Source organism: Suillus paluster (genome assembly GCF_016628075.1).
Source record: "Suillus paluster strain FC165 chromosome Unknown EDB91scaffold_45, whole genome shotgun sequence".
Taxonomy (NCBI): domain Eukaryota; kingdom Fungi; phylum Basidiomycota; class Agaricomycetes; order Boletales; family Suillaceae; genus Suillus; species Suillus paluster.
In genome coordinates this window covers 184,755-206,880 of record NW_024537605.1, presented here as the reverse complement: position 1 = coordinate 206,880, position 22,126 = coordinate 184,755, and the positions used below count along the sequence as shown (strand labels likewise).

The following is a 22,126-nucleotide window of genomic DNA, read 5'->3' as shown; positions in this document are numbered from 1 at the left end:
CAGACGGAATCGAATACAAGTATCGGCTAATCGCGAGAGACATGAAGTTGACGCATAAGTAAGACCTGGGTGATAACTTATAATTGGCGATGTGAGCTAGAGGAGCAGTGACCCCAATATCATGCACCTTGGTGTTCCATCCTGCTGGCCTACTAGGGGCATCATGTATTATGAATGAGACTGACTTGCCTTCTATCATTGGTCTGACTCGGATTAGACTAGTCACTGCAGGCGCTACATCACAATCCAATCCACTACTTACCTGGAAAACATCAAAAGGTCCGAGTCAGGGTCCCAACGATTACTCCGATTCACAAAACTATGTCAACAGAGCCCAGCACCGCTGCTGATCTGAAACAGTGGCTTGCTTCCTATGGCGGTTTTTTCCATCCACTCGTTTCTTTGTCCCAAGGTGCTCGATCTAACACATCACGTCATATGTTTTCCATTACTCATTAATCATTCACCGCCAGGAAAATTCGGACTCTCTGCCATCGCGCAGAATACTATCAGTGCTGATACGACTATCGTTTCTTGCCCATCATCACTGATCATCGACGTGAAGCGTGCTCTGCATGCTCTGAGCGCGCTATTAGGCGATTCGACTCTTGTTGGCCTACAGTCGTGGTCGGAAAGACAACTTATTTGCACGTACATCTGCTTCCATTGGATTTTTTCCGATTCAAGGCACGTTGAACTCATTGTCCATCTGATGCGCGCATCTGATGATCATACAATGCAGCCCATTTCCTGATGTACTTCTACATTTGCCTTACCTGAAGAGCCTTCCACCTGTAGATGCACTGCTAACGCCCCTTCACTTCACGCCGTCTGAACTCGAGGCATTCCGAGGAACTAACATCTACGGCGCTACCCGTGATCGTCAGGAAAGCTGGATTGCTGAGTGGAGGCAGTGTCAAACCTTCATCCATGCCGTTAATCAAAACTGGGCTGAAAAGTACACCTGGTATGCGTGTCCTGTACCTGCTCATTCCCCCACCTTAATCACTATCAGGGACAAATATCTGACAGCATCAACGTATCTTTCATCCCGCGCATTTCCATCCGACCTGCTTCTATCTCGATCTCCTACACAATCCCCTATACTGCAGACCACCTCCTCGAGTTATCCGATCTTACTTCCTGGCGTGGATACCCTCAATCATTCTCGTGGACAGCCTGTTACTTGGTGTACGTCTTACCCGAAAGGAAATACAGAAGAAAGGGACGATGTAACCGCTATTTCCATCACGTCACACACTACGACGCAACCTGGTGAAGAAATATTCAATAACTATGGACCCAAAGCGAACGACGAGCTGATCCTCGGATATGGCTTCTCGCTTCCACAGAACCCGGATGACAAGATTGCCTTACAGCTAGGCGGCTCCCCTAACAAGTGGGAGATTGGTCGTCATGCGAGCCGTGCAGAGGGACTCTGGAACGAAGTGAGACAATTAGTCCCTGCAACTCCGGAGAAGTATTTCGATGATTTAGATGCTACGAGCGAGCTGTTAGAAATAGTCCAAAAGAAGTATGATGGTCTTCCAGAGGTCCCGGACGAGAAGGACGCCGCCATACGCCCAGCTGTGAGACTCATGCTGGAACATTACCTAGAAGGTCGGTCACCAGAATATTCGTCGTGGGGTTTCCTGACGTCGTTTGCTAGGGCAACGTGACATCCTCCTTTCGTTGAAGTTGTATTGTGGGCAGAAACAAGAGGCCATAATAGAGGCAGCCAGGCAAGAAGGCATTGAAGTCATACTTGACGACGAATGAATACTTCTGCTTCACGAGTAAATACATGTACAAGGAGACTCGCTGACAATGACTACCTCCCGCCCTGATAAATAAGGTTCAGGTCCCTACATGGGAAGGTTCAGACGATGTAATGTCAGGACTCGGGCGGGTGATTTTTGGTGCTGCGGATCTACTAGGTCCTTTAGAAGTATCTGCAACACCAAAAATCAAAGGATCGTGGTCTGACTTGAAAATAAGACCATCAGTTCGGTCACGAATGATGACTTACTAACAAGTGATATGCAAGATCACTCACAGGCAGCTCTACCACGTTCTCGATGGTACCTCTAATTGCCCTTGCCACCCGGCCAAATAACCAGATCCGAAACTGTCGAGTCCGACTTCAAGTTCACCGTGAACATAAAGACGGGCATGATAGTGAGATTCTTGGGAAACTTGAAGTGGAATGCATCACAACTGCCCACACCAACATTATTTTCTGTTGCCTCTGAACAGTCTTAAGGCGTCCCATTGGCTTGTGATACATAAATACGTCATATTAGTTAATCTCTTGATAATGCCGTCACTAACTTGCCTAAGTAGCTTGTCGGTACGTAAGTAAAGGCCTTGGCCATCCTTGATAGGTAGGCGGAGTGTGTGATGGCTAATATCCAGGTCGCTGCCAGTCGATCTCGGCATGGTAGTGGTGTGGACGCTAGCCATCATTCTCAGCGTGGAGAGGACATTGACGAATACGAGATGGCAGACCAAACGAAGATGATTGATTAAACCAGAACTCTTGAGGGCATGGTGGTGGTGAGGCTTGGCGAGTCACATATGGATGACATAATGACGTCACGAATGTCACGTACGCATCTACCATGCTCTGGAGTAGTCTGGAGTTTGAATATCGCGCCAAGTACTTGGCAAATTGACCTGTAGTCGTCGTGTGTTCTTACTTCATCGAATACTGTAACTGCTGTGCTTCTTGAGCAAGTACATGGGTAAAAAGACGCCACGGACCAACTATTGAAATCTGAGTTACATACCTCCTTTGTTCCGAACTACGCCGACCAGTGTTTTCAAGGTGGCTATGACAGGCAAGAAGATACCGTTCAGCTGAAGCTCTAGCATATAGATGCGATTCCCATTTTCAAAAATGCAGTCTTCACCATAGAAACTGCCTGTTTTCCCGTGAGGTTGTGTTTATCGACGCTAAGACAGAAATTAAGATTCACACCTAGAGCCAAGCACATGGCCTCGCGAACTTGGGCAGTGGCAAGGTAGAACCTTTCCGGCCACTACGCCACATCAGCTGTGGAAAGGTGAGCAGTATGTCCCATGACAGTGGACTGCCGACGAACTGGACCGCAGTATCTCGTTGGTACGCGCCACCTCAAACACTTAACGTGAGACGGTGTGTTGGCCGTGGGCGGAGATGAAAAGAAAAATCTCTCCGAAGGAATATGTTTTTTTTTTTTTGGAAAGCCTTGATGATGGGCTGCATATGCGCCAGAGAAGACTTTGTCAATATGCTGACATGGCCTCCAAGAGCTTTATTCGCTGTTTCGCAACGCACCTGTGTGGGACTGGACTTTGGACGACGTGAGTGGGGGGGCCGTGGAGTGCAACGAACGCTCACCACTTTATGTCACCAACGCTATTACTTTCCTGCATGCTTTGAGCGAGTAAGACGTCCAGCCGATTTTCAGCTGACTGGGTTGATCACATACGTACCCACATGATTAATACGTTATTGCTGCGAACCCACCACTCGCACTTGCTGACCACTGACTATTGGTAGATAGTGAAGTTGCTAACCAGCGCTTGATAATGACATGGAATAATTGTTTCTGATGAGCCGGGTGCAGTGAGTGAACGTTTAAACACTCATACGCGCCCACAATTCACAATCGTGGCATGCGGCCATCATGATTCATAGTACGGCGTGCTGTTTTAATGATGCAAGCGAGAGAAGATCCAAGTTGTCATCCATGTCACATTTATTGAGGGGCAAGGCGAACTTCGTGTTGGCCATGACACAGGGCGTCGCCTCCACCAGGGTGCATCAGGAGGGAGCGGACTATCGATAATTGCACCCCTGTGTGTGCGCTCAGGGTTGATCGCAGTGCACCGCACGCAAACACCACATTGGTGGATATCGCCGTTTCCGAGTAAGACCGACATAAACTGCAGCCAGTTTCAGGAAGCCTTCACGGATCACGAAGAGAATGTGTTTCTCGCTCCAAAAAGGTATGTATGTCGGGGAAAAAATGCTTTGATCTGTTGTTTATTGTGAGTTGATACTCTGACTTCCTTGCATAAAATGAACTCCGTTGAAGGCGAAATAAATTTGGTAAACCCATGGTGCCTGCAGATCACGGGAAAAAGTCTCTTCCGCAGGGTTGTGGACAACGCATGCCAGCCATGAGTCATGTACGAAACATGCCAATGGAAATGCTAGTCTATGTACGCTGCCCCCAAGTCGCAAATCACCTCATTTGCGGTACCTGAAATGTAGCCATGAGCGTAGCTCACAACGCATAGAGTGAAACTCACCAGAGCACGCTCTTCCTGTTTTTCCTCATTTTACGCTGCAGTTGCAACATACCATACAGCAACGCTTCAGCAGTTGGTGGGCACCCGGGCACGTAGATATCCACGGGCACAATGCCTGTCACGCAAATTTAATTGGGTCGCCTTTGAACTGGTACGAAAGAATGCTTACGATCACAACCGCGGACAACAGCGTATGAGTAGTGGTAGTAGCCACCACCATTGGCGCAAGATCCCATGGACACTACCCATCTTGGCTCAGGCATTTGGTCGTATACCTTACGAAGAGCAGGGGCCATTTTGTTTGTGAGAGTACCAGCGACAATCATAACATCAGATTGACGAGGGGAGGCACGGAAAACGACACCGAGACGATCCTGATCATAGCGAGCAGCAGCCATGTGCATCATTTCGACGGCGCAACATGCAAGACCGAAAGTCATGGGCCATATTGAACCCTGACGTGCCCAGTTTACGACTTTGTCCAGTGTCGACAGGACGTATTCTACACTCCAATTAAGCCTACTCAGTGGGAAGTGTAGTAGATATACTCACCAGCCTTGTTCTGGGGCTGCTCAAGGCTGAATTGATTTGAGCCGCGCATCGCTAACGTGGTGATCGGCTCAGAGGCAGAGGTGGTCGAAGTAGGTATGGTTTCAGGGGCTTGCGCGGACTTTGAGGTGTGCACAGAGCGAGAGGCTGCAGCGGAAAGGCTAAGGAAGGGGCTCCCAATTGATTAAACTGATGGAACATACCATAAATCCCGAGGGTGGGTCTGAGTGCTGCTGCCCTACAAGCACTGGTAACTGTTCAAGAGGTTCGTAAATTATAATAAGACTAAACACTTGTATTCACCTGGAGCTCTCAAAATACCGAGCGACATGGTAGTGGGATGATAAAAAGTTGAGCTCGATGCTGTCCCCGATGATGCGGAACGAACAGCGACAACAGTAGATTGAATTCCCACGGTCGGAATGCTTACTTCAGCGACCCCCCTTTTAGAGGTTGAGTTACCATTTACGCGCTACTCGTCTGTCGATCACTGTGTTTCTCGATGTGGGAATCGGTGTTAAGTTCATCCTGAGAACTTCCCGTGCATAGACTTCTCTCAAGCTTGTCATGACCAGCACAAGGGGGGCCGGTTACAATTACTCGTCAAGTACTTTGCTGTACAATCATTGAGTCCTATTCTGAGCGAGCAAGGCATTTCAAGCCTCACCCTCCCTTTCTCACGCAGAAGCTGGCCATGCTCTGTTCAGCTACTTAAGTTACGTGACCTAGGGTCTCGCTCTTACTCTCAGCTCGCTTTTTCGTTGAGTTTTTTTCGCCCCCCTTCTCTTCCAACGCTAGTTCATTGTGATGCTGACCTTCTTCAAGTCCGCTGGTGTTCGCGTTTCGGCCTCGACCGCTGCAGAGCCAGCCAAGGTCGAGCAGGCAGATGAAGCCGCCCTCGCAGTTCCGGTGCCAGATACATCTGAATCTGCAGCCGCAGAAGTTGCTTCTGTCCATTCAGCAAACTCTTCCTCTTCCTTGAGTTCATCCTCCCACACAGATGCCTATGGAGCACCCTCGGGTCATGCTACTCCTCAAGCAGCCAGTGGGTCGCTCACGCCCGTGCACCCCAAGTCTGCGCCCTTGCCACAGTCATCTGTGCAGTCGCTTTTAGTGCCTCCTAGTCCTGGGCAAGGTACTACCGCTGAATCCACGAGCAACTCCACTCCGGAGGTGCTAGGCGCGAGCCCTTACCCCAACGCTAAGACCGGGAAGGATCCTGTCCGTTTCTCCTTCCGTTCATTTTCCTTCTTGCGCTCCGAGTCAAAACTTACTCAGCCGGAGCGCAAGCCTTCCCACCACTCCGAACCTATTCACACACAGCCCCCCGTGCTATCCAAGGTGCATGAAAAGGAGAAGAAATCACGTGCGAGCAAGGCATTCACGGTTCGCGCGCTGCAGTCCAAGACTTCTGATAAGCGTGCCAGGGACACCGCGGCGCTGGTTCGTTCCGTCATTGTGGGGGACCATGAGATAGCCCTGGATAGCAGAGTAAAGAAGTCGAAACCACTCACTAAATCTGACCTCGCGCGTGTCAAAGCGCAGCTACTCGACCCCAAATCCGCCAGCAAAGTCATTGGCCATCTGCACGCAATGTCTGCATCACTATCAGATTCAGGCACTGCTAATACTGGGCCAATCCGTGCAGTGTGTCTTGACTCAACCGACAAGGAAGCCCACGAGCAGTACTTTGTACAGTTTGGCTCGGTTGCTACTGCATCAGTGACTGCATTATCTGAAGCGTTGGCTGATGTGCATCTCGTTGACCTTCTCGCCGCCCCTGACATGGGTTTCGGCGCACCAGCATCATCCCCGGGACTTTTGGCAGGTGCCGTTCCCAGTGCAGAAACTATCATTGATGGCCTCCAGCAAATAACACCGCAGTTGCTTGCGCTTGGTTATGCGACGAGCAAGGCGATTTTGCCGGATCACAAGGGCGTCATTGTGCCTACAGATCGTCTCTCTGTTCTCACATGTGCGTATTCCCATTTTACTGGTATCGTTCCAGCTCTAATCGATTGTTTCTAGACTGGTGGGGTTTTGAAGTCTGCATGCCGCCACCCACACTTGAGCACATCGCTGCAGCAGCCTCTCCAGGCACTGCTTTGCTCAATTTGCTAACCGCATTATCACTGGTCAGTCCTGGAGTCCGCGAAGTGCTGCCGTTCATTCGCTATGTGGCTCAATTCGTGCAAACTGAGTGGCGCATGATCAAGGCAGCCGATAAGGGTAAGGGTGTGGTCTGCTGTGCTACCTGGTAGGTTTTTCGGATGTCCAGCAACGACTTGATTGCTGATCGTGTATTTCAGGATCATGCCAGCAGCGATGATTGCTCGTCCATGGGATTTCCCTGACCCGCCTCCTGCCACCATTGTAGTTGGCCCTGGGGCAAACCTTGCACCCACCGCATCGAGGCCCGCTACAGTCGTTGCTACGCCCAAGCCTTCCGTTGATGCGCCGCGTGCTTCGTCTGCTTACTCCAGCGAAACTGGCGAGGAAGGGGCACGACACGTGATATCAAGCGACCCTCCCGTTCTTCCAGAGCTGGTAGTAAGTTCTCCTGCGTCGCATGAAGGCAAACCTTCCATCGACCTTGAAATCCATAAACCCTCTGCGGATGTTCCCAGGGATGCCGATCCCTTTTCTCTGTAGTCGACTTTGCTATCTTTCTCGTCACGATCCATTTGACCTACTGTCTCGCTTGCCGGTCACCTTTTGTTGTTCGATACCCACTTGCCGTTTTGTTTTCGATTGCAACATACCCTGATAATCGTCTGGACTTACATACCCTCCTACACCACACTCGTTAGCTACATATTTGTCATTCGTTTTCTCATCACTACTACAGGGCTTATCTTACCATCCCTGCAATTTATGCAAAGTAATTCCTCAGCCTAGGTTGGAAGCTATTATTTGGGCTCGAGTCATTGAGAGGTCGCTTAGATTATTCAGGGAATTCCGAAGCTTATCAGATCACCACATCTCCGCTACATTCGTTCCACATCTTCAAGCGATGAATCGTACAGGTCTATACTCATTATATCATACATCAAACTGTCACCGAGCATATCACGATGTCCTGTCCTACGTCGCACACCGTCGATGCTATTAGGTGGTCTGGATCGAAAAACCAGCGTGGTCAGGTTCTGAGACAAACATAATAACAGTGAGTACCATCCCGAGCTGCGATTAAAGTAGAAAGCGCACCGACTGTAACGATCTCGTCGGTGAGTGACTTCAATAACGAAGGGTCAGACATCTGGACAGTGATCATCTACATGAACAATGAGCGTCAGCGACTGGAAAGTTTTGGAGCCTGAAGAACAAACGCCAAGAATTCGCATGCTATCATCGACGATCTGTCCGCCTAACGAAGGGTTTTTCAAGGGTTCGAAGATGCGTACGATGACTTATCAGCCTACCTTGGCGTTCAATGGATCGCTTGGTAGCGTCGTAGTCTGCGCCGGACTTGAGAGTGACGACGTATTCTGATGATAGAGGTGAGCTTTAGACTGGAAATTCTTTGGGCGTGGTATACGCACTCTGCATTGTTTAGTGTAAAGTGATGGTTTCGAGGTTGGTATGGATATGAGAGGGCCAGCGAGAGGTACTTATCGGAACTCCTAGAGGACTGCGGGACCTGCCAGCTGTGCCGGCATATTGATATTACCGTGCCTAAAAAGGAAACCTGCCATGGGTGCGGTGCCGGACGCGACGCGATCGGCGTTTGCTGAGTCAAGTGTTCGCGTTATTAGTCCGAGACGGTTCAGAGGAATGGTTTCTTGCTAACCAAGCTCCTGCCATTGTGTGCATGAGATTTGCCTTCTCTAGACTTACATCTCTTAGATTTATTATGCCTGTAACGCGGTCAGCTACTCGGTCAGTTCCATCAACGCCAAGTGGGAGAAAACAAGGAGCCAACAACGTCGTCTGCAGTCGACTCTAGGAAGCGAAAAGCCGCTGGAGAACCCACAACACCCAAGAAGACACCTCGTGCTAAGAAGTCAAAGTCTTCTGACAAAAGTATTGCTACTCCGCTCATATCGGATGTCTCCATTCCGCCTCCCCCACCGCCCTTGCAGAATGTGCCAGAGGAGGAAACCCTTGTTCCTGCAGTATTGACATTCTCGTTTGAGGAGGCTAAAGTGCATCTCATTCGCGCCGATCACCGCTTTGAAGATATATTCGCAAAGCTCAAATGTAAGCCTTTTGAGTACCTTGAACAGGTTCATCCATTCCGGTGAGCGCGGTATTTTGACTGCGTGAAATGGAATGCTGACGTATCTCGTAGGGCGCTGGTACAGTCCATTCTGTGAGAATTATCTCCTGCACAAGTGAGGACGTTAGACTGAACATTAATTTTGCAGTGGTCAGCAAATTTCATGGTTGGCGGCCCGATCAATCAACCATAGGTTTGTTCGGTTGTATGATCCCTCCTTACCTGAAAAGCCAGCGGATTATTCGTGAGTCAGGAATTATATGCCAGGGGGCATGCTTTGCCATGCTACGCCTGTTCGCATCAGTCCTTGCATGGTGTTGATGGTCTTGTTCTGAAGTGCATCCAAATCTCCAACATCTTTTTTCCCTGCCCCTTATCAAGTTGCCAATACGGATATCGTAACACTCAAGTCTGCTGGTCTCAGTACACGCAAAGCCGAGTATGGTCAGTGTCATCGTCCATTTCGCTGGAAATAACTATCAAGCAAGTCTAAGTCGTAATTTCCCGTCAGTAAAAGACCTTGCTGCGCGATTTGCAGATGGGAGGCTTTCAACAGAAAAACTGCTCGCCGCAGATGATAAAACCCTCGCCGAAATGCTTATAGAAGTGCGAGGGATCGGACAGGTATGCAATGTGATAACTCATCGTTTTGTGCCTCATTGATGTCCTTGCTTTTTGTCATCCAGTGGACTGGTGAGTCCTATGTTGCATTTTTTCCAAGAACATTCAATAATTCCAGCACAGTTGATATGTTCGCAATTTTCTCTCTCCGCCGTCCAAACATCCTCCCAGTAGGGTGACCTCGGTGTCCAGCGAGGAATGTTGCGCTGGTTCCTCTCGCGCCACTCGTCTAAGCACACGTTTACGCTTTCACCGCATAAATTGAGCGATGGCGAACCCAACGCTGATAAATCAGAACAGACAAGTACTGGCATAATGGGACCGCCACCTACAACACCTGGACCGAAGATAACCACTGGTTCTCAACTGACAGGAGATGATAATGATGCGTTGCCGACATCATCTGAATCTCAATCGCAGACTCCCGCACAAGTTGGCCCCGCAGATCAGTCGTCAGTACCAGCTGCGCCGCTTCTGGCCACACCCTCTATTACTTCAATGAAATCGATTCCTGCGTTGCCTGAACCTTTCACGCCCTCGATCGAAAAGACACTCGAGGCGGACGCGATGAACACAGAATCTCTTCCCGAAGGCCTTGAGCGTAGCAAATTTAAAAGCAAGGCTTGAAGGAAAGAAGATCAAGTATGTCACCTGGCTTTTTCTCTTGTGGACCCTTTCTCACAGAGACTTCCGAAGAGGAGCGTTCCTCACTCCGAAAGAAATGGAAGATTTGGCCGCGTCTTGGGCGCCGTATCGAAGTTTAGGTGTTTACTATATGTGGGCTCTATCAGAGGAGAAGAACTAGGTTTTGCCCGTACTTCATATGTTGATCTTGGCTTATATATCTTTTGCTTTGCGACATGTATACTAGCCTGTAAGTACGCAGTACTGTGAAACTCAGAAGGCCTTGAACTGTCCGATATTCCTGCTTTGAACTTTGCACTCTCAGGTGCCAGGAGCTCCACCCAAATGTAACCGCTCTTGTTTCCGGTTACTTCATAATGATCTGCATCATTCCATGTTCAAATCAATGATCAAACATTTGTTCAAATACATCCACCAGTAAACGCGGTCATCACCGTTGGAAACTTTGTAGACACGCATTTCGATCGGCATCAAAGAGCAGCTGGAAGTTCATGATGCCTGCTGCTACTGTGTCGGCAGGTAGGACGATATAAACGTAGGTGAAGGGCAAATACATCGAGTTGTCAATGTGAACTCCTTCCGTGACATGGAAAGAGTAAGCAGAGGAGGTCTGAGACTCTGACATAGATGAGCATGCCGTCCGAGCAAGGATATCCGCGTACTCGCAGGTAAGACACACCCGCCAGACATAACCTCTCGCGGACTGATGCAAAGAGCAACGTCATACGGAACCCTATATACGGTCGTCTCTGCTGAAAGTATCCGTGATCAAGAGTTCCTGCAGTTGCGTATTAGCCTACCGCCGAGGTCGAGATATTGAAATCTACCTCGGGTGCAAACGGCCACCGATCGAAGGCACCAACGACAGCAGCCCAGTCCTCTACATTCAAATTCCTGATAATCTTCTTCAGGTCAGTCCTCTGTTCAAGTGGAACATCATCGCTCGTGAGGTAGGACTTGAGAACGTCTGATCCGGGTGCTAGATGACTACAGAAAGATCGATGAATTATCCTAAAAATAAACTTTAAGCGTACCCAATGGCGTTCTTTAAAGGAGTCGACTTCAGCACGAAGAGTTTCCGTAGGCAATAATCCCATTTATCAAGCATACCCGGCTGTATGATCTGCGTTCTACGTCAGTAATTTAATTGTGCAAGAAGTTTTGCAAATACCTGATGCTGTAATGGTCTGAAGGTAGCTGCTACGAATGGTGTACCTCTGCGCCTGTTTTCCGTCTTGGAGCTATATGCAGGGTTTGTGGCGTCAGGGTAGAAGTGGTTATTATATGGTAGCAGCAGCTGTGGATCAATGGAGAGATTATACTCAGAAATAGCCTGTCCAATGATGCTCAGCTTGCACCGAGCTAGATCCTCAGTAGATGCCGTGATACGCTATTAGGTGTGTCAGATAGGGACAGCGTCTGTGAAATGAAATACTTACGTCCCACACCCAGTCGTGCATTAGATAACTCATTGGAATACGGCCGTGTTTGAACAGCCAAGACTGTTCTGGGGCGCAGCGGAACAGTTGTGCTATGAGCTGCTCGCCCAGGACATCCATAGGAAGGTGCGAAATGAAGTGCAGATATGGATTTTTCTGATCCCATGGAGTAGTTTCCACATCGTCAAGGAAGCCTTGGACGTCCAGCTGATGATAGGTGTCCCACAAAAAGCCGTTCATTGGCAAAACCTGAACCCTAGGGTCCGCTTCCTGTAGCGGCTAGTTGAAGACTATTAGCGTGATTGAGTTTTGTGAGGCACAAATTCGCACATTCAGAAAGTTGAGGTACTGTTCTGTGTCCTCGAGTACAATGATTTTTCGGATTCGTTCCTTCGGCAACTGCATCAAAGCACGAGTTAACGCACCAGGACCTTCGTGAGCTCTGTAAGCCAAGAAATTAGAGTTTAAATATCGGTGATCTCACCAGGATACGCTTCTATAATAACTTTATCTCTCGAACCGCTAGGAACGAATGAATCTGCAACTAGTGCCGCCGTCTCGGGGTTAGCGATAGAAATACGACTTTTCAACGTCATGCCGCCAGTGGAAAAGTAGCTTCGCCATTCTGAACGCGGAGGTAGATCTAACCTGTTGACCGGGAGTGATATATTACCTTTTACTGCTCTGGGTCTGCGAACAACTTTCGAAGTCGAGGCGCTTTGGGGGTCAGCTTTGGATTTGATGTCCTCAGTATCCTTGGGACGACTGCGCCTACTTGGCTGCGTTGTGAGGGCTTTGGCGACGATGTCTTCAGGAATGTGCTTAGCCTTGTAGGGACATCTGATACTTGTAGAAAATGACCTCCGAAGGAGAAACGGAAGAGACATTGAATGATGACTAAGCAACGCGAACGCGCAGAGTACGATTCAAATTGAATACCTATGACGAGTTTCTACTATCACTGATGTACTTCTGAAGGAAGACACTGGCGACCTCCGCGCGCTACATAAGGCTTCGCCAAAATTGTGCCCATCTTTCCAACATCTTCCATTCGTGTCTCTCCCAGTGGGACTACCACCAAATTCGTCTTCTAATTTCTTTCTATGACTTGCCTTCAAGTTCTCAGATCATGATGTCCTGTTGGATCACCAATAAAATGATGAGCAACTCGCACTTGATAGGTGGTGGGTGGCGCAGTGCTGTTCAGTTGAATACCCGTGCCAGATGCCAGCGGGCCATGGACACAATGATCCTCTCCAACATCTCTCCAGAAACACTAGTGCGCGTACGCGAGAAAAAGAAGCATATTCATTACACTCTTGCAGTCTAATTTTGTGCGTCGCGACTTGCAACTATGAATGTTTGGACCCTCTCTCAACTCAAGGTGATAGTGAATTTTATCTGATACGTATCAACACGCTTGGCCGACACCCTGTCATACTAGATCGCCATCACTTACACCGACGGAGCGAGAGGAAGTCATTAAGAGGAGGTATCCCTACACGGATTGAGGTTCATTTACTAGGATCACAGACAATCATGTTTGTGCCACCGACCAATACTGGAATCCAAACGGCAAGTTGTGTTGCTACTTCTTGATCTGACTCGAGATTTTGTCCATTAGCTGTCCTCGCGAGTCCCGAGTATCCATAGGTACTTTCTCCTTCCGCAGCGACAGATCTTCGACTATTTTTTAACATTGAAATCTGAGGTAAGAGTCCTCTCTCTATAACGACTTTAAATTAACCGACAATGGCAAGGTTGAATGGTCCTTGACTGGAGGTGGGATACAATTCGCGTTGTGTTCCTGGGTGCGCGAATGATCGCTTATGATGAGTCATACCCTGTTGAATTCAGTGGTAACTCACGTGTCATTGCCCGACAGCTGTGATCGCAACAAGAGCAAATGAGAATGTGCTCTTTCACTTCCCAGTATCACCGTGTAACCAGCTTAGCGATGACTTTCACAGTGTGGCAATTTTAATCAAGCCACTGACGACGCATTCTGGAAATGTGACAACAGATTACCAGTGATGTTGTCGATTCCGGAGTATCTTCGTGATCTGGGCCTTAGACTGATTTTTTCCAGGCTGTTATCGCAGGCTCTGTAAGCCTGACGACGATCATACGAATTTTACCCTTCGAGCACTGGGTCTGGTCAATGGATTCGGAGGCTAAGCTCCATGCGTAAGTTCTGATGTTTCTGAATAATTCCAAAGGATAGCTAGATTACCGGGGCTTCAAAAATAGGCTCGTCAAGATGTTCTTCTTGGATGGAATGAGACATATAATTCGTGTGTGAATATTTCCACCTCCTCTGCTGAAATCGAACATGTTTATCATATTCGTATTTACGGCAAGTAAGTAGACTGATCGCTACCGTACCTTGTCACTGAAGGTGTCCTATGGCGAGATGATGGACATGTAAGTGGCAACGCGCCGAGAGCACATTGCTAAGCATCGATGCCCAAATCAGCCCACGACCTGTTCTGCAGAGTATACTGGTGTCTCGCATGCTGTCCAATTTGTATCAAAGTCGCCGCCAAGGAGTGGAGCAAACACTGCTTCAACATTTCGACCTGAATGACCTGGATCATTCTGTTCTCGTGATTGGATGTTTCATTTTTACTGGTGCGGAGAAATCCAGACAATACGAATTGGACCTAGTCTTATCAAATCTCACACGGCGAACTGATGCAAATTCAAATCATGCAAGTATATAAAAGCAAGTTCCGCAGTCTTATCTACAAAGAGGGCAGAATGGTCGCGCCGATAGTCAATACGGGGATTCAGACGGCGAAGGTAAGAATTCAGATACTTTGCGGATGAGGTTGATTGACTGCAACTACTCTAGTATTGCAATGGTACGTGGACTTCATACAGGGGTTGTTTATCTTGAAAATGCGCAGTTGCTGGCCTAGGAGTTTTGGTGGGTCTATAAGCCATGGATGAATGATATTCCTTCTCAGCTCTATAGATTTTTGACTATTTTTTAACTCTGGAACCTGAAGTGAGTATTCCTTCATTGATCGTCAAACTCCCCTTGATAATGTTGCAAGGTTCGGTGGACATGGAACAGACGCTGGGACGTCGGCCGTATTGTTTTCGTGCTTGCACGCTACATGCCATTTGCAGCTGCTGGCATGACTTCGTACGGTGAGTACCTGCCTGTATCTCCTGGTAGGTGATACAGACGAGTCATTAGCTGCCATCGCTACACGAGCAAACGAAGATGTTAGTGTATACTTCATATACGGCCGTTCATGTAACTGATAGACATTAATGTACAGTGCAGCCACTTCAGCAGGGCTTCAAACGGTAGCCAATATCCTGAGCAGGCAGCATTTTGTTACTAATTTTTACTGCAGCAATTCACATCATCAGTATCGTAGCTGCTGAAGGTTCGCTCCATGTCTGTAGTGTCGTCTCGGCCTGAATTCCATCTCTTTTTAAGGTCTTTTGATCATTCGTACATATGCGTTCTGGAAACGCAACAAAAAGTTCTTGATTGTGTTAGTGGTTTTGGCAGCAGTACGTCGGTCTGGTAATGCATGCTCGTACTCATCGCCTGTTGACATCGCAACGTAGATTTGTATAACGTGTGCTGTGACTATCACACAAGTTGTCGACAATATTGTATCAACGCCTGCAAACCCTTCAGGTGCGCCTTCTTTGTTCTTCTTTCCTTGTTGTAGACGACAACCCTGGTTTTAAAGATCCCCCCACAAGCAACTGCACTTTTGAAGCGGGTCGCAGCAGTGCCATTCAATACGGCTTTCTCGTGGCCTACGAACTTTGTAAGGATATCTTGTTTCAGTCCCATCTTTAGGGCGTTTTTCTAATTCCATTCACAGTGCTAATGTCTTTAACGGTGTTCAAGAAATATAAAGACTACAGAGATTCCAACAGCCGTCTAGTGAAGGCCGTGTTTCAGGGCGGAGTGCTATATATGACTGCCATAATTTGTGCGATGAGCTTTTAATAATTCGTCTGTTCCGTGCTGAAGCTGCTTTTTCCAGTTGTTTCCGTGGCTAATATAGTGATCATGTCTGCGGTGCCGGTAAGTTGCCTGCTTGGGTAACATCTACTGCTATCGCAATTTTTGCTGACTTGGGGAAGGCGTCGTATGATATGATGATGGATGTGTGCGTGGCAATTCATTTAGGATGGTCTGGTAAAATAACTGATGCGCTATGACAGGCCACAACTTGTCCTTCACAGTATGTTGGCATCTCGCGTGTTGTTTAATTTGCGCGAAAGCGACCAGGCGGCAGACGAGGGAACGACGTTTCTGATGTCCACATTTCGTCCAAATCAAAGGCACATTTCACTTGAACTTGATTGATTAGCCTACAGGCATAGGATACATACCCTCATCAGAATTTATACATAACGTGGAAGAGAGATAATCGATCAAGGATATGACTAGACATTTCTGATATTGGGTTAATGACCCCAAAGGACTTACTCTGACTGCAAAAAATAATCGATCAAGGGCCACCAAACTGGAGGAGACTATCTTGAAGCATGTTCATCTGCCGCTGCATCTGATTGCCATGCTCTGCCTCCTCTTTGTCCTCTTCTAAATTCATGTTCACCTCTTCCAGGGAGAGCGTTTTTGGGTCCGCTTCTATCCAGTACTTCTGTCGGGACAGAAGCAGCCCCTGACGGTCTCGCAGGAGACGCTCAAGATCCGCCAACGTCACCCAACCGTGCCGGGGGTTATGTAACCATATGGACCCCGCAAGCGAGACGCTTTGCAAAGAGGGACATGCTTTGTGCCACCTTGACGCAAGGCCAGCCGTGAAAGCTTTGTCATGTAGTGAATCGGCTTTATTTCGCGACATCAGTGTCAGCGACCTGAGGCACTCAAAGCCACATAGGAAATCAGGAAAGGCGTTGAGAAGTTCCTGTAGACGCTTTTGAGCAAATTTTGCAGATAGGTAAAAGATGGTGCACCTGCGAGACTGCTCCATCACTCGAATAAAAGGCGAATGAATTCAGTTTGGGCAAATTATTTGGAATCGCTTTCAAAGCTGCGAGTGCATCCTGGGTATCACTCAGATAGGCGATGATCTGCAGTGCGGTCAACGGACCGGTGGAATAGGAAAGGATGTTCGATGCGGTATTGAGGATATCATCTTTGAAAAGCTCCTGCTGTAGTAAGCATAGTTCCACTTCCTTGATTTTTCGATTGGGAACCACCACAGCCAATATCAAAGGGGACGCGGAGACCCTTGTAAGCTTTTGAAGAGTGTCACTAGGTAGAACCATGTGCTTCATGAATTTGCCGCCAAACATGGCATTGCGCAGTTCCGTCTGCTCTGACATCCAAGTAATGAAGTCATTGTCCCAAGCGAGTGTCGTGGTCAAAGAACGAAGCCGAAATGAACATCCAAGCAGATATCTTGCGTAGGGGCCGTCGAGGAGAAGCGTAAGATCCGTGAGCGAAGAAGTGTTTAACAAGGCGCGACGAAGTAGGTTGAAAAAATTGGAGAATACGTCATAATGTCGAGTAGCATCAGACAAGATCAGAGTACGAGCACAAGATGCGAGATACGGGTACGATGAAAGGCATTTGAGGCACGGTATAACCATATCCTCGGCAGGTTCGACGTTCCTGTAAATCACGCGCTGGGAAACGCTCCGGAAACTTGGGCACACGATTGCCGTGTTCACCAGGTCTGCCTTCCCCAGGTATCCAAGTATGTGATGTATTAGTTCAGATGGGACAGAGAGGCCTATGGTATGTCAAGAACTGCTAAACAGATTTGAATCTACTAGACGTACCGCCGTGTGCACCGGGCCCATCCTGAGATTGATTGCCGTGGGTTTGAGGACGAGAGTTTATCTCCATTGAAGGGACTATTCTCGTGTCTTCTGCGTCGTGCATAACGGATGGCATGGTTTGCATACTTGTATCGGACTGTCTTGGAAGGCAATAGCCAAACACCGGTCTCTATCAATCGATGACCTAAATGTCCAATTCAGGCACTACGTGTATTGACAGCAACCGTGGACTGACTTTGCACTTACGGTCGTGGTCATTCACCAATTAGAATAGCTATGGCCACCTCCCCACGACGCTCCAGAAGACGCTTCTCTTCCGCATCTATTGGTGCGACATGGAATGCGCAGTTATCACCATTGTCCACATCAGTCTCGCGTGGTCGTCGCAGAAGGTCCTCATCCGTCGACTTTGATGATGATGTTATTCACAGTTCAGACATAAAAGAAGAGAAAACGAGACATGCACCGCTCAGTGACCGTGCCCTCGACTGCGAGAGGATGCTTGAACCTGAGCTTGAAATACATCCATTGACGTATGCATCACTCCCTCCGACTCCGATTCTACCGTCTCCGCCTGCCTCTCCACCTCCGATAGTCCGAAGTCAGGAGCTGCAGCAAGATCAGCCACTATTTTCTCTATGGGACTACCTATGGGAGGAACTTCTTGCGACTGACTTTGACTCACATCAGGAGTTGAAATGGGAGAGGGTGAGCAATTTCTTGAGTATTCCTCTAGCAATGGAAAAGGTGTGTACGTTGGATTTTTTGAGTCACATAACGGTGCTCATGATACATATAGATCATTGGCTTTGGCTTTATACTTTGTTTAGACTCGTTCCTCTATACTTTTACTATATTACCCATCCGGTTCATGCTGGCGGCTATCCGATTTTTCCTGAATTTCTTCAAACCCTCCAAATTGGCTTTCCCACCATCGCAGAAAGCTGACATCCTTCGAATGATGCTGCTCGTGGTCTCTATCATGGTGTTGATTCCACTCACGGATGCCAGTAAGATCTATCACTCCATACGCGGACAAGATACAATCAAACTATACGTAATATTCAATGCATTAGAGGTATGCACGTTTATGTTTGCGTCAATTTAACCGATGCACATGACGAATTTTTCTCCGTCGTAGATTGCTGACCGCTTGTGCGCATCAATAGGGACAGGATATCCTTGACTGCCTATTTTCCCGCTCAACGCTCGAGGTACTTTCTCGTCGAGTGCCAGTTACGTCCAGTACACTTCGTCCATTCGTGTTTTTTGGGCTCGCCACCCTCTACGTTGGTAAGTCTCTGTCGATAGGGCCATCTATCACGTCATTGACCCTGATGCACGTTCAGTTTCTCACGCATTGGTGATGATTTACCAGCTGCTAGCTCTTAATGTGGCCGTCAATTCCTATGACCACGCACTTCTGACTCTTCTCGTCTCGAACCAGTTCGTCGAGATCAAAGGATGTGTTTTCAAGAAATTTGAGAAAGACAACCTGTTTCAGATCACATGCGCAGATATCGTGGAACGATTTACACTCTCACTCATGCTGCTCATTGTGGCATTCCGCAATTTAATCGAGCTCAGCGGATCCGAATTCGATTTCACAGGGGGATTCGTCCTTCCCGTGAGCTTTGGCTGGTTCATAGGCAACAACGTCATATGGACAATATCCTACGTAGGTTGTCGAGACGCTGCTTCCAGAGCCACTTACGAAGGTCGATCAGCCCGTTGTGACAGTGATGGCATCTGAGATATTTGTGGACTGGCTGAAACACGCATTCATCACTAAGTTTAATCACATACGGCCATCTGTATATGAGCGATACACAGATGTGCTCTGTCGTGACTTGGCTAGTGGCAGTGCTATAGGACGCTTGGGTGCTCGAAAGGTCTGACATCTGGTTCTGACTCGTGACTGTTTACTGACCGAGCGTAGCATAGCTATGTCGACCAATCACCGTTAGTGGCCCGGCGGCTTGGCTTTTCCTCCCTTCCGCTCGCACTTGTCGTTATGCTAGTCGGCCTCCAGTCATTGACCCTCGTCTTCTCTCTTCGGTTTGAAGATGAGTGGGGTTGGGACGCTCTCATGGACATGTCTCATGCCGAAGTCGTACATCTGCTCAAGTGGGCAGTGATGGGGGTGGCATTTTGGTTATGGTAGGCTCCCAGTCGTTGACATGCCCAAGAGTTCAACAAAAGCTAACTAATTTGTTCAGTTTTCTCGCTTTAAAAGTTCTTTTGGGTGTGAACCTCATCTCATATGCAACACGTCGCCGAGCAGGCATGGAGGCCCGTGCTACTGCAGACACCGTCAATGACTTTGGGCGAGATCCTATAGGGGAAGGTAAGGAGGAGCGTGAGTACAATAAACAGCTCAAGAAGATGGTGGATGATTGGAGAGATGATGCCGCACGAGTTGGTGAGATGGGTGAGGGGTACACACGTGGCGGGAATGGACAAGGTGGTGGTGCTGACAAAAAGCGGGTACCCCTTGAAGAGTTGACTCGATTTACAATGGTGAAACGTATCTGGTGATAGGGAGTTTGCAACGGCGAATGATAGCAACCCTCCTTTAACGTTTCTGCCGGATGGTGATGGAACCGAGTACACTTGTCGCACTACGAAACACCTCCATCTACATCGCAGTTCTGATATGCGTCAAGCTGGTCATGGTAATTCGTTTCATAGATCATAGTCATATATCCATACACATACATATACAAAACATACACTACTAGGGACAACAGCGCCAAAACTCTAGCTTTCACAAACTATCCTCCATCCCCACAAACGAATTTCCATCCTCACAAATTCACCGACATTCCATCTGGCGAGCCCAATCAGTGCCAACCTCCGGAACGATACCCGTCGGGTCACCAGCCTCAACGATGCGGCGGTACGGGCCATACGCGCGTGCATCGAGGGGACGACCTTGTGCAACAGCAATATGAATGAAGTAGCTAAGGGTCTTCTGGAAGTGATCCGGATTCTCCATGTCAAAACGGATCGGTCGTAAATGCTCCGGAGTACGCTCGCTGCTGAGAGGAGCTACAGGGCAACGATTGATCATGGAATTGATCCTGTTCACGTCCTGCTCCTGTAAAAATTCACGATAATTCGGGTGAGGCCAGTAAGACTGTCCATGGTCCGGAGCAGCAGTGGATGGAATAGCGACGTGGGATGGAACGCGACGCAGATTTGCACGTGAACTATGCGCTGACCGGGAGATCGATGGACGCGAAGAGTAGGTGGTGGGAACGGGGGGAACGGGGGGAGCGGGAGGGTGAGCAGGGGTGTACGAGCGACCAACGCTCGACTTGGCACGAACACGTTCTGCCTGTCTACTACTACCCAAGATAGGAGCAGCCACGCCGCGAGCTGGCTTCAACATGTCCTCCAGAGCTTGATCAGCAGTTGCCTGGCGCCTCTGCTTTTTGCGAAGGGAGGGGTAGGCGGTGGCTGTAGGATGAGAAAAGCATGCGACTGAAGGGGACCGCTGCAAGATTCGTTCCCTGCCTGCGGTATGCTGTCCGCTTGGGTTGTAGTTATTGGGTGCCAATTGCGGCCGGATGCTCTTTGAGTTCAGTGATGTCGTGCGCAAGGCGTTGCGAGGGGGTTTCGGAGGTGGCTGAGGCGCATTGGGAAACCTGTCCAGCAAGTCCCCGCATGTGTTAAAGTGGGCGCGAGTTGGGGGGTGGTCGGAGATCTCTTGGTACATTTGTGTACGATGGATGTCAAGCATCCCCGGAGCTTGCCCACCGTACACGATGTCGGAGGCTTTGAGGGGCGTCTTGCCATGGTACACGGCTTTGAACGGATCGGCCTGAGACTCGCGCGTTCTCCCCTCTGAAGAGAGCCCGTATGGCACCGACTTATAGTGCTTGAGCGACGCCATCTTGTCGTCGTCGGACCTGAGGCGTATTGATTACTATGATGACAAGGAGTGAATTATGAAAACGGTCGACTAACCTTTGGAACAGTTTTTTGAAGGAATTCATCGTTGATACGAGAAGGAAAATGTATGAATATAGATAGAGTTGCGAATAATGGCAGCTTATTGACTGTGTGGTAGAGGGGAATCTGTGCTCTGAATTTATATCAGTCTGGCCACTGTGGACGCACCATGCCCATCAATATCCACAGATCCACAACCTCAAAGCAATTATTCAAGGTCCACAACCGCTTGAAGGTGTGGACGAGTTTCTAGTGAATGTTTTGTTTGCTTACGTAGAACCAGAGCCAATGGCATTGATGTACCCATTTGCATCACAAAGGCAGAATATGTGACCCCACACACCGTGAAGGCATAATTGCCACAGACTGGCTTAATGAATGCATCGCGCGTAGTGCTCACTGTTTTGAGAAAGCTGATCGCTTGTTCCCAGTGAAGACGCAATAAGACTCGTCGGTAATGATGGTCGGCACGTTGATGGCATGGGAAACAAGGATCGGGCACGACTTCTGCCACGGTGTGCAGAGACGCTAAAAGGGACAAATTGCTCTTCCTTTAATTGTCTAACTAGACAAGACCACCCAGCGTACCTGTAAAGCGTACTATGCC

At 48.6% G+C, this 22,126-nt stretch overlaps 9 protein-coding genes across 9 annotated transcripts; 5 read left to right on the top strand and 4 right to left on the bottom strand.

Annotated features, from left to right (window-relative positions):
* The first annotated feature begins 74 nt into the window (after positions 1–74).
* Positions 75–2,006, top strand: EDB91DRAFT_569942 (uncharacterized protein). Its single transcript, XM_041327738.1, has 5 exons — positions 75–412; positions 474–687; positions 743–967; positions 1,016–1,620; positions 1,670–2,006. The coding sequence occupies exons 1-5, from the start codon at positions 322–324 to the stop codon at positions 1,777–1,779; spliced, it is 1,245 nt and encodes a 414-aa protein (XP_041175053.1). The 5' UTR covers positions 75–321; the 3' UTR covers positions 1,780–2,006.
* Positions 2,007–3,884: 1,878 nt separating this feature from the next.
* EDB91DRAFT_1145359 (ndufs7, NADH:ubiquinone oxidoreductase 20 kd subunit) lies at positions 3,885–5,245 on the bottom strand. Its single transcript, XM_041319183.1, has 6 exons — positions 5,152–5,245; positions 5,052–5,102; positions 4,852–4,995; positions 4,469–4,801; positions 4,300–4,414; positions 3,885–4,250 (listed from the first exon to the last, which is right to left on the bottom strand). The coding sequence occupies exons 1-6, from the start codon at positions 5,177–5,179 to the stop codon at positions 4,238–4,240; spliced, it is 684 nt and encodes a 227-aa protein (XP_041175052.1). The 5' UTR covers positions 5,180–5,245; the 3' UTR covers positions 3,885–4,237.
* Positions 5,246–5,375: 130 nt separating this feature from the next.
* Positions 5,376–7,763, top strand: EDB91DRAFT_1348393 (uncharacterized protein). The gene is made up of 3 exons (XM_041325968.1): positions 5,376–6,823; positions 6,877–7,105; positions 7,158–7,763. Exons 1-3 carry the CDS (start codon positions 5,656–5,658, stop codon positions 7,498–7,500), a joined length of 1,740 nt encoding a protein of 579 aa, XP_041175051.1. The 5' UTR covers positions 5,376–5,655; the 3' UTR covers positions 7,501–7,763.
* Positions 7,764–8,541: 778 nt separating this feature from the next.
* Positions 8,542–10,493, top strand: EDB91DRAFT_1238292 (DNA glycosylase; the record flags this gene model as incomplete). Its single annotated transcript, XM_041321694.1, has 9 exons — positions 8,542–8,587; positions 8,749–9,088; positions 9,140–9,160; positions 9,216–9,311; positions 9,405–9,511; positions 9,579–9,691; positions 9,863–10,144; positions 10,266–10,330; positions 10,373–10,493. The coding sequence occupies 9 exons, from the start codon at positions 8,542–8,544 to the stop codon at positions 10,491–10,493; spliced, it is 1,191 nt and encodes a 396-aa protein (XP_041175050.1).
* A 573-nt stretch (positions 10,494–11,066) lies between these two features.
* On the bottom strand, positions 11,067–12,659 carry EDB91DRAFT_1250645 (S-adenosyl-L-methionine-dependent methyltransferase; the record flags this gene model as incomplete). The annotated part of the gene is made up of 7 exons (XM_041323255.1): positions 11,067–11,111; positions 11,161–11,320; positions 11,368–11,456; positions 11,505–11,723; positions 11,773–12,051; positions 12,103–12,203; positions 12,257–12,659. 7 exons carry the CDS (start codon positions 12,657–12,659, stop codon positions 11,067–11,069), a joined length of 1,296 nt encoding a protein of 431 aa, XP_041175049.1.
* Positions 12,660–14,532: 1,873 nt separating this feature from the next.
* On the top strand, positions 14,533–16,117 carry EDB91DRAFT_1250644 (uncharacterized protein; the record flags this gene model as incomplete). The annotated part of the gene is made up of 15 exons (XM_041323254.1): positions 14,533–14,574; positions 14,627–14,636; positions 14,682–14,701; positions 14,750–14,782; positions 14,832–14,928; positions 14,978–15,006; positions 15,063–15,090; positions 15,141–15,173; positions 15,227–15,303; positions 15,361–15,433; positions 15,468–15,569; positions 15,627–15,737; positions 15,792–15,832; positions 15,892–15,917; positions 15,973–16,117. 15 exons carry the CDS (start codon positions 14,533–14,535, stop codon positions 16,115–16,117), a joined length of 867 nt encoding a protein of 288 aa, XP_041175048.1.
* Positions 16,118–16,262: 145 nt separating this feature from the next.
* Positions 16,263–17,677, bottom strand: EDB91DRAFT_1250643 (uncharacterized protein; the record flags this gene model as incomplete). The annotated part of the gene is made up of 3 exons (XM_041323253.1): positions 16,263–16,682; positions 16,732–17,513; positions 17,563–17,677. 3 exons carry the CDS (start codon positions 17,675–17,677, stop codon positions 16,263–16,265), a joined length of 1,317 nt encoding a protein of 438 aa, XP_041175047.1.
* Positions 17,678–17,838: 161 nt separating this feature from the next.
* EDB91DRAFT_1250642 (DUF747-domain-containing protein) lies at positions 17,839–20,100 on the top strand (the record flags this gene model as incomplete). The annotated part of the gene is made up of 7 exons (XM_041323252.1): positions 17,839–18,309; positions 18,362–18,640; positions 18,732–18,855; positions 18,912–19,189; positions 19,245–19,454; positions 19,502–19,722; positions 19,782–20,100. The coding sequence occupies 7 exons, from the start codon at positions 17,839–17,841 to the stop codon at positions 20,098–20,100; spliced, it is 1,902 nt and encodes a 633-aa protein (XP_041175046.1).
* A 138-nt stretch (positions 20,101–20,238) lies between these two features.
* EDB91DRAFT_569572 (uncharacterized protein) lies at positions 20,239–21,645 on the bottom strand. Its single transcript, XM_041327737.1, has 2 exons — positions 21,535–21,645; positions 20,239–21,476 (listed from the first exon to the last, which is right to left on the bottom strand). The coding sequence occupies exons 1-2, from the start codon at positions 21,561–21,563 to the stop codon at positions 20,378–20,380; spliced, it is 1,128 nt and encodes a 375-aa protein (XP_041175045.1). The 5' UTR covers positions 21,564–21,645; the 3' UTR covers positions 20,239–20,377.
* Between the last annotated feature and the right edge of the window lie 481 nt (positions 21,646–22,126).

What these genes read in the sequence shown, in the direction of transcription:
- EDB91DRAFT_569942 (XM_041327738.1), top strand. Translation starts at nt 322, where the DNA reads ATGTCAACAGAGCCCAGCACCGCTGCTGATCTGAAACAGTGGCTTGCT. An exon ending in TGGATTTTTTCCGATTCAAG is followed by an intron (nt 688 to 742) that starts GCACGTTGAACT and finishes CATACAATGCAG; the next exon opens with CCCATTTCCTGATGTACTTC. An exon ending in GCTGGAACATTACCTAGAAG is followed by an intron (nt 1,621 to 1,669) that starts GTCGGTCACCAG and finishes GTCGTTTGCTAG; the next exon opens with GGCAACGTGACATCCTCCTT.
- EDB91DRAFT_1145359 (XM_041319183.1), bottom strand. Translation starts at nt 5,179, where the DNA reads ATGTCGCTCGGTATTTTGAGAGCTCCAG. An exon ending in ACCCACCCTCGGGATTTATG is followed by an intron (nt 4,996 to 5,051) that starts GTATGTTCCATC and finishes TTTCCGCTGCAG; the next exon opens with CCTCTCGCTCTGTGCACACC. An exon ending in TGTTGTCCGCGGTTGTGATC is followed by an intron (nt 4,415 to 4,468) that starts GTAAGCATTCTT and finishes TTTGCGTGACAG; the next exon opens with GCATTGTGCCCGTGGATATC.
- EDB91DRAFT_1348393 (XM_041325968.1), top strand. Translation starts at nt 5,656, where the DNA reads ATGCTGACCTTCTTCAAGTCCGCTGGTGTTCGCGTTTCGGCCTCGACC. An exon ending in TCGTCTCTCTGTTCTCACAT is followed by an intron (nt 6,824 to 6,876) that starts GTGCGTATTCCC and finishes GATTGTTTCTAG; the next exon opens with ACTGGTGGGGTTTTGAAGTC. An exon ending in GTGGTCTGCTGTGCTACCTG is followed by an intron (nt 7,106 to 7,157) that starts GTAGGTTTTTCG and finishes CGTGTATTTCAG; the next exon opens with GATCATGCCAGCAGCGATGA.
- EDB91DRAFT_569572 (XM_041327737.1), bottom strand. Translation starts at nt 21,563, where the DNA reads ATGAATTCCTTCAAAAAACTGTTCCAAAG. An exon ending in TTCAAAAAACTGTTCCAAAG is followed by an intron (nt 21,477 to 21,534) that starts GTTAGTCGACCG and finishes AATACGCCTCAG; the next exon opens with GTCCGACGACGACAAGATGG.